The sequence below is a fragment of the Helianthus annuus genome, chromosome 16 (genome assembly GCF_002127325.2).
Source record: "Helianthus annuus cultivar XRQ/B chromosome 16, HanXRQr2.0-SUNRISE, whole genome shotgun sequence".
NCBI classification, from domain to species: domain Eukaryota; kingdom Viridiplantae; phylum Streptophyta; class Magnoliopsida; order Asterales; family Asteraceae; genus Helianthus; species Helianthus annuus.
In genome coordinates this window covers 152,866,558-152,885,081 of record NC_035448.2, presented here as the reverse complement: position 1 = coordinate 152,885,081, position 18,524 = coordinate 152,866,558, and the positions used below count along the sequence as shown (strand labels likewise).

The 18,524-nt window shown below is 38.3% G+C and overlaps 2 protein-coding genes across 2 annotated transcripts; both read right to left on the bottom strand.

Moving 5' to 3' along the window:
• Window positions 1-4,545: 4,545 nt before the first annotated feature.
• On the bottom strand, window positions 4,546-10,842 carry LOC118488265 (sodium/potassium/calcium exchanger 1-like). The gene is made up of 2 exons (XM_035985540.1): window positions 10,392-10,842; window positions 4,546-4,694 (listed from the first exon to the last, which is right to left on the bottom strand). Exons 1-2 carry the CDS (start codon window positions 10,840-10,842, stop codon window positions 4,546-4,548), a joined length of 600 nt encoding a protein of 199 aa, XP_035841433.1.
• A 4,161-nt stretch (window positions 10,843-15,003) lies between these two features.
• On the bottom strand, window positions 15,004-15,372 carry LOC118488264. Its single transcript, XM_035985539.1, has one exon. The coding sequence runs from the start codon at window positions 15,370-15,372 to the stop codon at window positions 15,004-15,006; it is 369 nt and encodes a 122-aa protein (XP_035841432.1).
• Between the last annotated feature and the right edge of the window lie 3,152 nt (window positions 15,373-18,524).

Below are 18,524 nucleotides of genomic sequence, written 5' to 3'. Positions count from 1 at the left end.
CAATCAACTGATCACACACCAAAAACGACGCCATGTTTCCTAGAAACCATTCACTTTAAAAACACCAAAAAAATAGTTAAGAAAGCCACAGATGGGGAACCTCGTTTCTTCTTTATTGAGTATTGTTCGGAATGAAGTTTCACTGAATGGATTCTTCTCTGAGGTGGGTATCTCTATAAGCTTTTGCTAAATGAGATGGACAAATATTCATGAAAAAGAGACTGTCATCATATCACTTTGCTCTTGATGGATATATGGATGACATGAAAGGATCAATACATTCGAGCAGGCGTTGATCTTCAACATGTCACTAAACAAGTATATATCAAACCACATTAAAGGATGACACAAAAAAGGCATCTTGTAAAGACGGGCGTTACGTAGGAAAATAAGGATCTACATAAGGTATTCAAAACAGGTTCAAAACGCCAAAAAGGTTAAAGTAGAAGAGGCTGATGACAGTGAAGATTTGGATGAGAAATTAGATTAGAATTTTTAATCTTTTTTTTTTTCATTTTGTATTGTTTGTTATCTAATTCTCTGTTGTTTATTATCTAATTCTCTACTAATAAAAAATTGAGTATAAAACGCCAAAAACTACAAACACCAAAACGCTTGATAGTGTGAAAACTGTGAGAACGGATGCTAGCAAAGCACGTTGTTGCTATATAAAACGCCAAAAAATGCCAAACAAAGTATTACTGGAAAAAAGCAACACTAATTGACAGATGAAATTGAACGAGACAATAATTGTAAAACAGTAAAATGAAGAGACGGTAACATTATTGCCAAACATTTATTATATTAAAAGCCACTACATATCCATTTGGGAATAGCCCAGTGGTGTTGGTGAGTTTAGATAGAGCTTAGGATAGGAGAGGTCAGGGGTTCACTCCTCATGGTGTGCAAGTTTAGCCATTAAAAAAAGCCACTACATGGAAAATTGAATTTGTTTATATTCTCAAAACGCCATAATTGTCTGTCACATTATAGGCTTGCATCCTACATGGCACAACACTTGATAGAAAGAAAAACATCAAGAAAATTACTGATGTTTTTTACATTATAGGCTTGCATCCTACTTGGTACAACAATCAAAGCCATACTTAGTTAAAACGCCAAAATATTTACTATGATCCTGATCTAAAAACAATAAAAATGCGGCGTATTTGTTAAACGCCAAAAAATGAAAAGCTGATGTGATACGCATTTAAGAAAAGAATATAAAAGGACAAAAAAGCTCCTCCGCCCTTCTCTATGTTGCGTGACACGTGTTGGGCCAGGATGCGTTCTCACCGTTATCACACTTTTGGGTGTTTTCTCCTGATCCCGTTTCTATGTATCATATCTGTGTATATATGAAAAGTATGGACAACTATATCATTCAGCTTAACTTACCCTTTGTGTGATTTTAGGTCAAACTCTTGGCTTTAATGAGTTTATTCCAACATATGCAACTGCAACCGACGACCAGATCAGCAAAGGCGTAAACTATGCTAGTGGTGGAGCTGGTATTCTAGACAAAACTGGAGCTCATAATGTAATCACCATTTGTCAATTGACATTATATCGGTACCAGTTATTTTAATGTTACAGGTAGATAAGGCGTAACTAAGGAATCATAGCAATATGTAGGTCCAGATTATGATCTTGAACAATATATTTCTTGTTGTAAATAAGTTAACAAGTGTAGAATCCAAGGTAACACACCAAACCGAGCAACACACAATCAATACGCACAAAGATATACTCAAAAGTTTCCGTATATTGATTTTGACAGAGGTTCGATACAGATTACACAATGAAATGCTCACAACTCTCTGTTCTAGGGTGTTTTCAAAACAAATGACAAGTGCTGGTATTTATAATAACATACCAACAGGTCCAAATGATAAGGCTAAGGACTAAACGACATGCCTTGTCATTTGGTCGCTTTAGCAAATGACACTATATGTCGTTTTGATGAACCAAACGAGACATCAAACATTCCAAACAACTTTATATGGCGTTTGATAAGGCACATATCGTTTCGATGTTGTTGGCCAAGTCAAATGACAAGAGGATGTCGTTTGACTTTGGTCAACACACACAAAATCAAATAAATAACAAGGTCTAACATTTATACAAAGACCGAAAAAACACATAAAAATGAGGTTGTGGTGCTATGATTCAGCTTGTAGTCTTCGGTCTTCAGTTCTTCGGGTCTTCCAAGTATTTTTTATGAGCCGACGTCCATACACCTCCGAATTGAATCCATAGTAGTAGCATATTCTAACAACCTTCTTAAACTTCAATGATTGAACTACATCGTTGTCTTCATAGAATATCACGTTGTTGAACAACGTCTGGATATCTTTCTGTGACATGTTGACGATCCACATACAATCCAGTATCTGAAAGTTCGGAGTACCATCTTTAAAAACAATCAATGCTTTGCTTGTATCTGAATTATAGCACCATAGCTTCATGTTCCCTAAAATCTTGCTCCATTTTGACTAAAGGAATCCTCTTCATACCCTCAGAGCCTTATATTTCAACCTGTAGCGACCAATGTTAGTTTCGGGATCCAGAGTAAAAGAAAATTTTAAATCCGTTGCGAGAACTGAGGCTTGTAGAGTTCATCTTTCCAACCGATCCGCCTTTTAATTCCGATCTTTCTTGCAAACAGGTTTACACCAAAATCACCGGAATGATAGAATTAAACTATTGAATTCCATATTCTCTCTTAATTGCCACACATCTCATTTCTTTAATAAACATCCATCTTAGAATATTTCCCTTAGAACGATCTTTCTATAACTCGACGTATTGAGCCTGATTGGGAGGAGGTAGTGATTTAGGATGGCTTTTTACGAACGCTGCCATCCACTCTTTGTGCTTCTTTTCATTTTGTCTTGTATATCCTTTTCAGATATGTTTATCATTTTGTCATTAATAGGATCTATCTCTTCACTATCTTCTCTAAAATATCTCTCGGGACCGTATCCTTCATCTTCGAATTTAATCTCGTCAATGTCATCAAGAACGGTGATATCACTTTCAACAAGAATGGACTAGATGTCAGCATATATCATTCATCTTATACAACGCTTCCAACTATGCTTTAGTAAACCCGTGAACAAACTCCCCTTCGTCAAGCGGTTCTCCTGTTATAGGATCTGTCTCATGCACCAGAGGCATAGACATATCACCTTGAACCTCCAGCTTTTCTAACGCCATCTCACCAACATTACTAGATTCTTCATCTTCATCAGATTCTGTGGACTATCCACCGGATGCGAATCCTATGGATTTTTCACTTCTTCGTTTCATCCTCAACTTAGTACCAACCACACCTGCTTTTGTCTCAACCTCTGCACCACCTTCTAAGTGACCTTCAAAACCAAACCTTATATTTTCTTCATCGATATCTTCCAGTGCACCAATCTTACCTGACTCATTGGTAGGTGCCACTGAAGTGACTGGAGTGGCTTTAACAACAACGAGTGAACTAGAACCTCCTTCAGTAGCCACAGTTGCATTCAGATTGGATGAGCCAGGTTGTCCTTCAAAATTCAGAGGATTTTCTTTGCCGTGGTCCTTCTTTTACATAACCTCCTCAGGTTTCTATCTTTCCTTCCACAAGGTACCAACCTTAGAATTTATCTTTGTGAATGTATCCTTGATGCCCTCAAATATTATCTTCAGTTTATAATTTTGGGCTTCATACCCCAATGCACAATTTTCATTCATTTCTTCAAGCTCTATAACCATTGGGTGTCAGCCCAGTGGGCACCGACCCCCACCTTAAACCGGCCTGAGGACACTCGAGGTCACGGGTTCGAAACATGTTTCAGCCCCTCGGGTTGGCAGGGGTTTCACCGCGAGGCATCATTGTTGGGTCGCTAGCTTGAGAAGGGGGATCCCTTCCGCGATCGGGGGTACCGTGCATCTACCCTTTTTTGTTCAAGCTCTATGTTTCTTTTTTTTGAGTTCTGGTTTCTCCTGCTTTAGTTCATTCAACTCTAGTATCTGCAGCTTTCAACTTGTTGATCTCAGGCTGTTGTTTGATAATCATTCCTTGGTTTTCAGCCATGAACTTGTTTTGTCAAATAGATTGGGTTACGACTTCACTTAACTGGTGAATTAACATGTAAAATTTCTCACTATCACTCATGTCTATAACTTTCTTCCTCTTTGAAGTAAATGAACCTTCACTGGTTGACTGTGGTTGTTGGAAAGGTTTTGATTGTACATGTTGGGTCTCTTGTTGAACTGGTGGTTCTTGTATTGTTGTGGTGGCTTTAGGAGTTGGATCTTGAAAGGATTTAACTTATTCAATTGACAAGCTAACTTGTTCTTTTGCTATAGATTCAGTTGTTGGTTCTGTTGGTGGTTCGGATGTTGTCGTTTCGGCAATTGCTACACCTTTCTTAGCCTTTTTTGTCAGTCCAGCTCGTTAGGTAGACCGATTTCCTTTCCTTTCCTTTTCCTTAGTCTTATTCGTTGGTGGCATGTAATCTATATCATCCTCACATGTAGGTTTCTTAATCTTTTAGATTATTGTCACTCCACGTTCATCAACGTAATTTTCATAACCCGTTTAGGAGGATTATCATCGCCATCAAAATCATCATCTTTATCGTCACCACCATCACCACCTTCTTCATCACTTTTATCCTCGTCACCTTTTTCATCACCACCGTCATCACCTCCTTCATGTATCACCACTAAACCTTAAATCATAATATCTAAACCCTAAGAAATAAACCCTAAATCCCCAAAAAAACTACACAATAAAAGCTAAACCCTAAAGGCTAACGCCTAAAGCTAAATACTAAATGCTAAAGCTAAACCCTAAAATCTAATCCCTAAACTCTAAAAATTATACCACAAACTCTAAACCCTAAAAACTAAACCACATAAAAATTCAACATAAATCTCAATCATTTTATAGATTTTTCTCATGATTTCTCTAAACACACACACACATGTATGTCTCTGTGTGTGGAGGTTTACTATGATGTCAAAAAAGTGAGGAATGGGAGGAAACCGTCTCAAATGAACTCGGGTTCAGCAGTGTTGGAATCGACTTTATTGAACATATCTATACTTACTATATTATAAAGCATATTGGAAGGACAAAATAGTCTTTTCCACAAATCTCTTAAAGTTGAAATATCATTCGAAATATTTGGAATCTGGCGGCAATCGAGGTGAGTACAAGGATTTTTGAAATTTGAATCACCACTATCCCTGTATCTGGTCTCAAAACTTCCCCCTCTCTCACTACAGTGCTTATCCTCACCGTCCAAATACCATTCCTCAAATCAACGGTTGAGCAACCCGATCCGTGTCACCCACCACCAACCAATTAACACACCTTCCAACAGCCTATATAAACAATCTTTTCGGCAATCACACCTCACACCTGGCCCATTCAAGTATTCAACTTCTTACCTTCCTCACACCTGACCCATTCACGTATTCAACCTCTCACCTTCTCTTCACACTTCTGTCTACTCTTTTCACCTTAAGGACTCAAGAGTCGATGCGTTTATTCTTAAGTGAGTACGTCTTCCCCATAGGTGGTGTTCTGTCGCTGTTGCGCAAACATAACTGCGTTATGTCTTATGGTTACTAGCTCTCCGAGTTCATAACTGTTAGTGTAGTGCCATTGTCGGAACCTCAAATTGTGAGGTAAATTTGTTATGGGCGTTTCGCTACTGTCCTGGTTGTGCAATAACTGGTCCATGTGTTTTGTTTAACTGTTTAGCAACTCCAGCTCGCATGTGAGTAGGCAACTGTGCTGTTTAAAATTGAATATAGTATTATTCACACTAAAATGATAGATTAAATATTTAAATAAAATAATATCTGAATTTAAGAGTGGAAACCATGAGGACAGAAATAAAGACAAAAAACATCATCAGCAACAAAGTTCGAAGGTTGAAATCAAATGTTAACAAACGTTTCTGGCTTTTTCTTCTTGACACAATTTATAACACCGACGGTAAAACTCCCCGAAACCAGGTTGACGGTGGGCCATTAGTTGCTTGTTGACACTTGGCAACGTGGGTTTTCATGTAGAATAAGAGGCCATGTAGCCAACGAATCGAAAGCCCACCGTACTGCTAGTTTTACATTGAATGCAACAATGGTAGTTACCACCAGCAAAACCTTTCGGTAAAACTGTTGTTGCCGGATAAACTCTGTTTTCAGTCACTATGGTGTGTGGTAGAAATAATGAAAAAGGAGAGAGAGGGACTATGGGGAAGATAAATAAATGAGAGGTTTTCATTATGAAACCTTAGGGCAGGCGGGGTGGTGCGTGATACCACCCCATCACTCGTTATTCTATCACTCTACACCGCCGCCGCCCCTTTCTATCACTCGTTAATCTATCACTCGTTGAGTGCATAACGCGTTGCAAATCAAAAAATGGAACATGTGTCTTGTATATTGTGCAATAATATTTGTACATTGGAATCTCTATCACTAGTGATACCACCCCCACTACATTTCTATCACTAGTGATAGAATATTGGGTGCTGACATGGCATGATTTGATTGGGTGCTCTCATCACTAGAATCTATCACTAATGAACCACCCCTCTTCCTCTTACAGACGAACGTGGTTTTGAAAAACCAGCTTTTTCTATAAGCCAATTCAAATTACCTAGGAACAAACTAAAGCAAATGTCAGAATAAATATCGATTAAAGCAAAGGTTCAGAAGCTTTGTAAATTTCTTTAACCAAAGTTACAAACCATGAACCCAAATGTACAACTTAGTTTCCCTTTTACCTACTAATCTCTTAATGCAATTTTCTTTTTTCCCGTTATGGAGCATTGGAGAGGATGGAAAGAACCATTAAGTTTTGAGTTCTCTTGCTTCGTTTCCTCTTAAATACCGTTTTCATAACAAATGCATTCAATATATACTATTTATTTACATATCATAGTTAACATTTGTAAAGGACCATAAAAATTCCAGTTAGCATAACTTAAGAATTAATATATTACATTTACTAATAATAATTTATTACTATTAATAATATTATACTATGCTACAATTCAATTTTCTTTTATTTTTCTTTATAGAGTAAATTACAAGTTTTGTCCTTTATGTTTACATCAAATTACAGGCGCTGTCCTTTAACCAAAAAGTTGATAGGCGGTGTCCTTTATGTTGCCAAATCTTGCAAGTTTTGTCCTTTAGGCCAAACCTAGTTAGATTTTTTAGTTAAATCTAGTCATGTGCGAGGCACATGAGGGTGTTCTTGTCATTTTATATTACCAGGGACTATTGAGTAAATAAATTATAACTAAGGGACTTTTGTATAAAATAAAAAAAATAAAAACCTTTAACCCCTATCTATCTCTCTCTCTCTCTCTCTTTGTGTAAACTCGTCTCTGTTCTCTAAACTCATCATCTGAAACAGGAGATCCCAAATATGCCTTTTTCCTCTCAAATTCATCCAATGAAGCCATCATTTGATGGAATTCTCCCACCATCTAAATCTCTAGATCCTTCACACCTGACCAATTCATCTCAATTTCCCCCCTTGGTCATCCCCAGCCGCCATGTTACCTCTGCGAACCCTAATCCCCCACCTTCCTCGCATGGAGCGGCTATTGATAATGTCCCTTCCTCATCTGTAACTAGGAACAGGAAGGTGATGGTGGTTCAGTCCTGCAGTGGGTGGGGTGAGTGGTGATAGTGAAGGTTGTGGGGAGGTGGGAGGTGATGGTGGTTCAGTTCGTGTTTACAGAGACCGATGATTGGATGTTCGTTGATTTCAGTTCATCTCTGTAGGTTGTTTGAAGGTCGTTCATGGCGGATTTTTTTTGGGAAACTTTGATCTTTGTTTTGTTGTTTGGGCGTTTGAGAAAGTGATAAAGTTTTGATCCTTGTTTTGTTGTTTTCTTTGATCTTTAAAAATCTTGATTTTTTTTTTTAATTTTTTTGTGGGAAATGTTTCTTAATGTTTGGGTGGTAGACAAAATTTGATGAATTCTTGATCATCTTTTTGTTGGTTTTTTTGATCTTTAAGAATCTTGATTTTTCTGGTGGAAAATGTTTTGTTGATATTTGGGTGTTAATGTTCTTGATGGAAGCTGCAAGATTTTCTTGAATCAGCTAGTCCAGTGATTCATATTCTGTTATACCCTTTTTGGGATTAAAATCCAGGCCTCTGTTTTGATTTATCATATGATTTTTGAAATATATTTTGTTTTGTTTTGGGGTTTTTATCTGCACAAGTTTATGGGCTGAATCTGGTACTTGTTTTATGGGCAAATTTGGTCTGATTGTATGGTGGTTGTAGATGATGAAAGGTGGTAGTGGTGGCGGTGAAGGGTGGTGGTGGTGGTGGAGGTGGAGGATGGTGGTGATAAGTGGTTCCTAGTTTCAGAAATATATATATATATATATATATATATATATATATATATATATATATATATATATATATTTGGTTATAAAAATAATATCTTAAATTATTTTGTTTTATTTTTACATAATAGCCCCTTGATATAATTTATCTTACACAATAACCCCTTGAATGCTGAAATTACAATAGCGCCCTCATGTGCCTTGGACATGACTAGATTTAACTAAAAAATCTAACTGGGTTTGACCTAAAGGACAAAACTTGCAAGATTTGGCAACATAAAGGACACCGCCTGTCAACTTTTTGGCTAAAGGACAGCGCCTGCAATTTGATGTAAACATAAAGGACAAAACTTGTAATTTACTCTTCTTTATATATAATACAGTGAACAATGTAAATTTATAATTTACTCTCTTATTTGATACGCCTAAGACTTGTAACTAATTTAATAAAATTTTCAAAATTAAAACATTATTTATATATATAATATATATTACATGAGATTTATATATTGGTATATATATATATATATATATATATATATATATATATATATATATATATATAAAAGAGTGTATGCGTGTAAGGTGTGAGTGTGTACAGGTGTGCGATGAAACCTTGAGTTGGTGAAGTTTATGGGGTAATTAGCTTTAAACAAAGTCTCCTAAATTAACCTCACTATAATATTGATTTGATTAATTAGCTTTAAAAATACTCTCCTAAATTAACTTCACTATAATTTAATAATAGGTTTTTTTAAGGATTGTTCTATTTCCACACCCCTGTAATCTTATTTTCACATCCCAATTTGTATACGGGCCGTATATAATTATACGGGCCGTATAGAATGTTTATGCACAGAATTTAATGAGTGGAATGTTTTTTTGTTTTTATATGTATACGGGCCGTATATTATATACGGGCCGTATACATACTAGCATATTGTTTCGAAGGTTGGACAAGGGTTTTTAGTTTTGAAATCTGTATACGGGCCGTATAATGTTATACGGCCCGTATAGAAAGAAAAGTTAAATTTTTTGTTGAAATCGCGAAACCGTTTGTTGTATATATCGGATTATGTTAGGAGTTTGTAGTTAAACGTATTTATTATGTTTAATAAGTTTCCTCTTTGTAAAACGATAAATATGTATAGAAAAGTTAATTTTTTGTTGCAATCGGGAAACTTATACGGGCCGTATAGAATGTTTATACACAGAATTTAATGAGTGGAATGTTTTTTTTTGTTTTTATATGTATACGGGCCGTATATTATATACAGGTCGTATACATACTAGCATATTGTTTCCAAGGTTGGACAAGGGTTTTTAATTTTGAAATCTGTATACGGGCCGTATAATGTTATACGGCCCGTATAGAAAGAAAGGTTAATTTTTTGTTGAAATCGCGAAACCGTTTGTTGTATATATCGGATTATGTTAGGAGTTTGTAGTTAAACGTACTTATTATGTTTAATAACTTTCCTCTTTGTAAAACGATAAATATGTATAGAAAAGTTAATTTTTTGTTGCAATCGGGAAACCGTTTAATAAATTTTGAAAATTTTAAAGTAGTGTTCTATATATCGCATTATGTTACGAGTTTGTAGTTAAACGTATTTATTATGTTTCATAGGTTTCCACTTTGTAAAACGATAAATATGTATAGAATTGTTAATTTTTTGTTGCAATCGGGAAACCGTTTAATAAGTTTTGTAAATTTTAAAATAGTATTGTATATATCGGATTATGTTACGAGTCGAGTTTATAGTTAAACGTATTTATAATGTTTAGTAAGTTTCCAGTATGTAAAACGATAAATATGTGATATGATTATGATAAACTACGACAACAATTATTAAACAAACAAGTTAACATCTAAACATAAGATTAATATTTATAATGTTTTACATCTAAAACAAAAGAAGATAAACTTTTACAAAATTTCAAACGTAAAATAAAAAAAAATAATAATAATACAAAAAGCAGCTACGGCGGTGGTGGTGGTGGTGGTGCTGCGCCAGCTCGTGGAGGTAGGGGTGCGACAGAATGCATAGCCACAATCGCCTCGACCATCCACCGTACATCCTCTCTCACTGCAGCTAAATCCCCCCTGACTGCAGCTAAATCCCCTCTGACTGCAGCTACATCCGACTCGACCTGAACGAGTCTCTCCTCCACCCCTGGTGGAGGCATCACACGCTGTCTCACGCTGCGTCGAACGTACGGGCGATCACCCCGTAACTCCTCCGCAGCTACCTGTGATCGATCGCCAGCATGACCGACCCCCTCTCCGTCGCCTCCCTCTCCGTCGCCTCCCTCTCCGTCGCCTCCATCTCCCTCCCCCTCGTCTCCCTCTCCATCGTCTCCCTCCTCATCACCACCCTCTCCACCACCCTCTCCACGGGGTCCCTCACCCACACCATAAGCCCAAACCAGCTGCCCTCCCTCGAGCTCGCGAGCCAAACCCATCGATAGGGCTGTGTCCCTCCCAACCCTGTCAAGCTGGCGTGTCAGGGTCATATCACTTGCCACCTGCGGGGACAGGAGGCGAACGTAACTCTTCGCCAGACGGGTGACGAAGGCCCCACAACTGATGTGGGAAGAGGGTCGCTTAAAAGCGTAGTCGGCGAGATATGCGGCCAACTTGTACGCCAAGTTGGCCCTCCCGCCGCTAAGTAAGTCGTGCAGAATAGGTCATTTTGGGTGACCCATTCCCTGCTATCATGACGACCGGCGATCGTCACGGCGATACACCGATGTAGGTATCGGTGTAATGGGTCGTAAAGATCAGTCGCCCGTGCCTTCGGGGATCGCTGCTTCGGTTTCGCGAACTCCCCGAACCCAATAGTGCGCCAATACGGCCACAACACGTTAGTGTGCGTGCTGACTGGCGCATCAAAAAATGCGCGGGACCTTGAGTCCTCCTGTGAGTACAGACCCAAGGCAACAACGAACTGAGGAAGTGTCAACCTCTGACTCTTGCCAAAATAGAAAAAGCTACGGCCTCTGCCATCAAAAAATGCTGAAAACCCCCACCCCGGGTGTCCGTAAATGAAAAGGTAGATAAAAACTCTAAAGTAATCTCCCTGTGGGCCCGCTCTGCGGCGGCATCAAATAAGCGGTCCCACGGGGAGTTAGCTGGCATGAGCTCCCGGACCCGACCGATCGCTCCGATATCGGTCAAAAACTGAAAATCTATGGTCCGAGGCGCATCCAGCACCATCTCCCGTAATTTGCCCAAAACCCTATAGGCAACCGTACCTCGGGGGATATCTCTAACAAACTGCCCTGTCTCAGTAAAATCGGGCACAACCTCCTCTTCCTGTCCACGTCTACGTCCCCGTCCCCGTCCGCGTCCACGTCCACGGCCCCGACCCTGACCCTGACCCTGACCCTGACCTCGACCTCTACGGGCCGCACCAGCTGCTGCTGATGACTCAGCCATATCGTCTGTAACAAATAACAATTACAACTTAGCAATCACTATACGATTATCGTTAACGTATTATACGAATACTGTTCTTGTATACGAACGTATTGTACATATCATATACGCTCGTACAATGTTTGAATATTCAACAAGTATACGAATACTGTTCTTGTATACGAACGTATTGTACATATCATATACGCTCGTACAATGTTTGAATATTCAACAAGTATACGACCGTATACATTATATACGCTCGTATAACCTTTGAATATTCAAACAGGTATACGACCGTATATAAATATACAATCGTATAACGTATGAATATTCAAAGGTTATTCAAGTGTATACGGTCGTATAAATTGTATACGATCGTATACAGTTTGAATAATCAAACATTATACGATCGTATACAATTTATACGACCGTATACACTTGAATAATCAGTTACAATTTTCTGTTTCAATTTTTTTTGTCAAATTGAATTATACAATCGTAATCGTTATGCCTATCTACGCTTTACTATACAAGACCATAATCTAACATGTTACGGAATTTGAAAGTTTACTATACGAAAACGTACCGTATAGGAAGAACGAGAAGAAAACGCCAAAAACGCCGAAGAACGCTGTCCAAGAACGATCCGAGAGAAAACCGAGAGAATTTTTTGTGGAATGTTGAGGCCGTATGGTGGAAATGAGGTCGTATAAAACTTATACGATCTTTTTTCCTGTGTATACGGGCCGTATAAGTGTATACGACTCGTATACATTAATTTAATTTATTATAATTATGTCGTATACTTAATATACGATCACTGTATACGAGGCGTATATTTTTATACGGCCCGTATACAATTCAGTATTTTTCATTTATTTTCAATTACTATATGCGGAACTGACGAAAATACGGTCGGTATGCGTTAACGTTGATTCGTTTAAACGTTTTTTCAAATTCAATTTCAACAAGTTGCCAAAACATTTATATAACGTGTATGTTGATCATTACAAATTGTCAAAACATGTAAATAACATTTTATATTCACAACATCCCTATATCTATGTAATCCCTGGTCCTATATTCATCAACGATCGTATTATATTGGTCAATACGTTCCTTGTAATAGTGATGCCAACTTTCTGCTGGCGTATTCTGTGTCGGTTGTCACCAGTATCCTGATGGGGTTGACAATGGATATTCCCCTTCTAATCTGACGTGAATAAAATGGTTCCTGTTTACATGTACAAGCGCGACTGTTCGATGCGGAATACTTTCTTCGGCTATTGTGAACATGGGAAAAAATGAAGCACAACCAAGGTCACTTAATAAGAGACAAATGACATTCCACCGGTTTGCTATCAGAATCCCCGTGAATGGCATTTGTAGCCACTTATGTTCAGGTGCTCCGACTATTTGGTCGGACCAAACTAATGATTCCAGAACTTGTTGATACTGAACTTCATTTATGTTTTTCCAATATTCGTGGAACCGGTTGCACTCATCATGAAGATTCTGCCGTATGAATGGCCACTGCCACTCTTTAAGCGATAAGCCGACCGCTATAGATCGAAACCCACAATTACCATCACCCTGCACATTTTGTATGTGACTGAGGTGTGGATAGAAGCACGGTGGAATGAACTTTTGGTAGTGCAAGAACATATTAACTTGTCCGACAGGCAGCAAAGGTAAATCTGGTGGCTCTTCCTTTGATTTTGCGACCTTGTTTTTCGTTTTCGAATTCTTAGCGCCTTTCGCAATCTCGCCGAAGAACATAGGTGTTTCAGTACAATAACTTTGTGACTCGACAAACGAGCTGTGCCTGGTAGGTTCGATTGCTGACTCTTGTGTGCCAAACCCATCTTATGAATCACTATACTGGTCCTGCGTTGTAAAAAAGCTGTGTCTAGAAGGCTCCGTAAACGAATCATCCTTCCTTTGTTGCTGAGCTTTTAAAGTTGGACGACCCCGTGTGTTTTTTTGCACAACTGGTTGTTTAAGCTTCGTCTTATTGAGTTGTACCAAATCCTTCATTTTTTGAATCAGTTTTTCTTGAGTTCTCTCGGCTGAGCACTTAAATGTTGTTTGAGAAGCGCAAATTCGCCGTCTAAGTCGAAAGAGTCCACCTTGCTCGGTTCCACTATGGAGTCCAAATTTAACTTTCTCCAAAAAGGGTCTATCAACTCCAACGGGATCATTTCACCTAAGAAACATATCAACAAACAACATAAAACGTCAATAAGATTTTGCGTGATGAAAGGCTATGATTATAAAATGTGGTTGGTCGAATAATGTATTACCATTCGTTGTATACGGTTCCAACCGACACGCGCACGGCAACCCACAGCTTGTATACAAACGGCACGCGCATGTACGGTTATATAACATTAACTTTTCTATTTCATTTACTTCGTCTGATATCAACTCTAGGCAGGCATGTGAAACCTTCTTTAGTAGGAGATTAAATATTGGTTTGTTATGATGACCCAATGTTCGGCTCCTGCTTGTTTCAATGCTGCCTCTGATTTCTGTCACCTGGTTTCTTATGAGCTTATCGATAAGTGGTACCACTCTCTCCAGGTTGTAATTAGAGTCGCCTAGGTACTGCTTCAAAAGGGCATGTTGACCTTCTGCCCTGTTCGTTGTACGTTGACCGAAGTTCAGATGTTGGTCGCTCCAGAACGAAACAAACCGGTCTCTATATGGTTGTAACCAGATTGAATCCAAATAGTTCATAATCTCTGTAATCAAAGTCAAGTGCAGTTAAGACAAGTCAAATAAATACGATTATTAAACAACAGTTATATAAAACTTACCGTCGGTTTTTTTGCGTGGCAAGTTTGATCGTATTCGCTCGTACCAGTAGTTGTAGTCATGATCGGTCGTTGACTTAATTAGCTCGCCCCGCTTGTAAAGAAACCTTTCCCATTGATCATCTATTTTAAAGCTTTTCCTGCAATGTTTGAAGATGTTTTGCTGTATGTGCCACCTATACAATGAATGTCTAGCCCTGTGAAACACGGTTGGACATGCGTTCATTAGGGCGTGATCTCTATCCGTTACTATTACACGGGGTTCCATAACACTGTCTAATGAGTGTTTCAACCTCTGTAGAACCCATGTGAAGTTTTCCTGTTTCTCGTTGCTTACGAACGCATGAGCAATGCAAAACGACATCAACGTGGATGTAAGCCGATAATCTAGACTAGCGGCATTTTGTACCGATTCGTCTTGTAGGTGGCGTCTATAAGTAACACATGCGGGAAGGCGCGCCACAACATGTTCGACTCCGGGTGGATGAAGAAAACATCCTCGACCCGTTCGCCGTTTTGAGATGTTCTATGGTAAAAAACAAACCCAACCTTCCCCAACCGGTCGAAAAGTATCTGCATTGGAGTCTCGCCGACTTGTTCCATTCGACCCAATTTGGCCCGAGCGTTGTATATGGTGTTTCTTGTTGAGACATTATGGGGGTTCTGTTCTTTAATGGCAGCAAGAATGTCTCGTGGTTTTATGTTCTGATGCGTCATTTGCTCCACCGTCCTCTCTTCTGATGGAGTCAGCCTCATTAGGGACGGATGACCCTCTGGATACAGAAATGGTTCGTGGTTATGTTTAGCTTCATCAACCTTTAGTTCCTAATAACCTAACCTCTTTTTGTATGCCCCGATCAGTTGGAACTTGCAACCGGTTTTCCTGGTCCCGCTGCGCCTGACCGTGGCTGTTGATTTTTACTCGCCGGCACAATCGCACGTAAGCCAGATTTTTAACGGCTGACCGCTACCCTGTTTATCGTAGATGGTGCGTTTGGTGACGAGGGCGTAGCCATTTACGCGTCCAACGTCTCTACACCACTCTACCAATTCATCCATGCTAGCGAATATCTAACGAAAACACTTATATGTGTCAATTAATGATTAACCAATCGGTTTAGCTTTAGTATAAACGGGTTCGGGTCAGTTTCAGGTTGAACCTGCGAACCCGTTTGGGTTAACGGGTCGGGTTCGGGTCAACATGGTCGGGTTGGCGGCTTGACCCGTTACACATTTATACTATATTATGTTTTTTAACAATATATTTTACGTCATAAATTAACCCATGAAAGTTCGGGTCGTGTTCGGGTTGTTATGTATGATACGATTTTCGGGTTCGGGTCGAGTTCGGGTTTGTGTAAAATTTTCAGGTTCAAGTCGGGTTGAACCCACCAACCCGCGAACACGACCCGTTGAGCAAACCTAATCTAAAGTTTTAATAAAAACAACATCAAACGTAAAAACACTAAAATAGTTAACGTACAACAAATAAACGTATAATTAAATGTTATACCTGCTTGTTTTGAAACTCACTACGTTCCTGGTCAGCATTTGGACCCTCCGGCGGTCCATCACTTATGGGAGGAGACTGAGAACTATCAGTCGGTGGTCCAAAACTAACAGGAGGGGCTTCAAAATTAACCGGGTGTTGCGATGGATAATAACCAGCATAATTAGGCTGAATTGCATCCAAACCCCAACTATCCTGACCTGCATCCGACGCAAGAATGGAATCGAACGGAGCATTCAGATCAAACATGCCCGCTTTGTTATCTTCATTGTTATCATAACTCCCCTGATTCGCCTCGTTATCAAACACATTAAAAAAGTTACCCCAACCCGACATTATAGCGTAAATAATTTGAATACAGAGAAAAATAGAAGAAACGAATAGAAGTTGAATGAAAATGAATGAAATTAGTGTCGTTTATATAGAGAATTTTACGGAATATTACATCGTTTCAAATGATTAACACGCGAATCGAGGAATCTAATGTCGAATCAAATAACTCGCACGAATATCGAGGAATCTAACGTCTAATCACATAAATCGCACGAGAATCGAGGAATATAACATCGAATCAGAGAATCTTACGTCTACTCGCACGTGAATCGAGGAATAATACGTCGCGTCAAATAGTAATAAAACAATAAAATAAAGGAAATTCATTGTATACGAGCTGTATAGATATATACAACCCGTATAAAGTAGTCGTATAATATATATACGACCACAGTATCATCTTATTTACACATGGTTTATACGGGCCGTATAAGGTTATACGGCCCGTGGCAGCAGCCTTTGTCAGTTCACTTTATTCAACACGGGCCGTATAACCTTATACGGCCGTATAAACCATGTGTAAATAAGATAATACCATGTGGATTTATTAGCACCCTTTTTTAATTCATGAGACTTGTTGTTACCCCACCAATATACTAATTGAGTGTGTTTTTACACTAATATCATAGTTTGGTCTACTAAATAAATATTCATCGTTCAGAAAAAAAGTTATTCATGGAAAAAGGAAGAACATACCTACTGTTATGTATTTGGCTCTTTCTTATTGAGGTTGTAGCTAATTCAAAAGGCCTATTTACAGGGCTTGCCTATCTTATTATCTTGTTTTTTTTTCTTTTTCAAAAGTCTCATTTACTTTAGTTATGATTGACAATATATCTAAGTTTAATCCTTAATTATTTTGACAAAAAAGCCCATTCTGTAAATTCTTATATTAATACGTTGTCTTCATCAATCACGTATAATATTTTATTTCTCAGTACCTTAAATAATAAGTGCTCGCTTCTTGAGCCTAGGCGCATTTTTGGGCGAGGCGCACCTAAAATGCCTTGTGTTGTGAAAGGCGCTATTATAGTGAGTTTCAGGACAAAAAACGACTTTTCGGCGACATGTCTGAGCAGATTCCCACAAACTTCAACAATTTTAATACTAAATTTAATCCACACACGTTTGTGGTTGTGCTTGCATCACTGGAGAAGAAGATAGAAAGAATATGACAAAGATGAAAACCCATAGACCAAAATGTTGAATTTGTAGATCTTTTGTGTTGATATGGTTGATAAAACTTACCTTAACAGTAAAAACATGTTGCTTTGTAGAAAAGCTACACACTCTTGTACAAAAAGTAACACTGTTTCACAATAGTGACGATACATAATTAAAAATCAATTTTCTTTCATGATAATTTTTATTATTAATATAGTTACTACAAAACTATATAGGTTAGAAATTCTTTTACACCAAATATTTTGTTACTCAAGTTCTAGAATTACGTTTGAAGTACCGATTAGATGATATTGAACTTTATATAAGAGTTTTGTGTTTATTTTATTTGAAAATAGTACTATTTTTCTAATATATAACATCTTTTTAATTTTTTATTTATGAGCTTTTTTTTTATCAGCCCTCGCTTTTTTTTTTTGCTTTTCGTCTAGGCCTCAGGCGAGGCTTATGCGCCTTTGATAACTATAGTTGTAGGTACGTTGCGTTTACATTTCTACTTTTTTTAGAAATTGGTATGCCTTTCGTAAAGCACGGGTAAATCCACTAAAGGATTAATAAACTAACGAAAAATGAGTATCGCGTTGTGAATTGTTGCCGCCGCCGCATCGCGCGGGTTCCTGCTAATATATATATATATATATATATATATATAGGTACGGGATCAGGAGAAAACGCTCTAAAGTGTGAGAACGGTGAGAATGGATCCTGGTTGAACACGTGGCGCGCGATATAATTAGGGCGGAGGGCTTTTTTTGTCATTTTATCTTCCGCTTTTCCAATTCGGTGTCACAATACTGTTTCATTTTTGGCATTTAAGATTTTTTGGCGTGAACCAAATTCAGTAATTACCCGGCGTTTTACTGGTCTTTTTTTAGATCTTTTT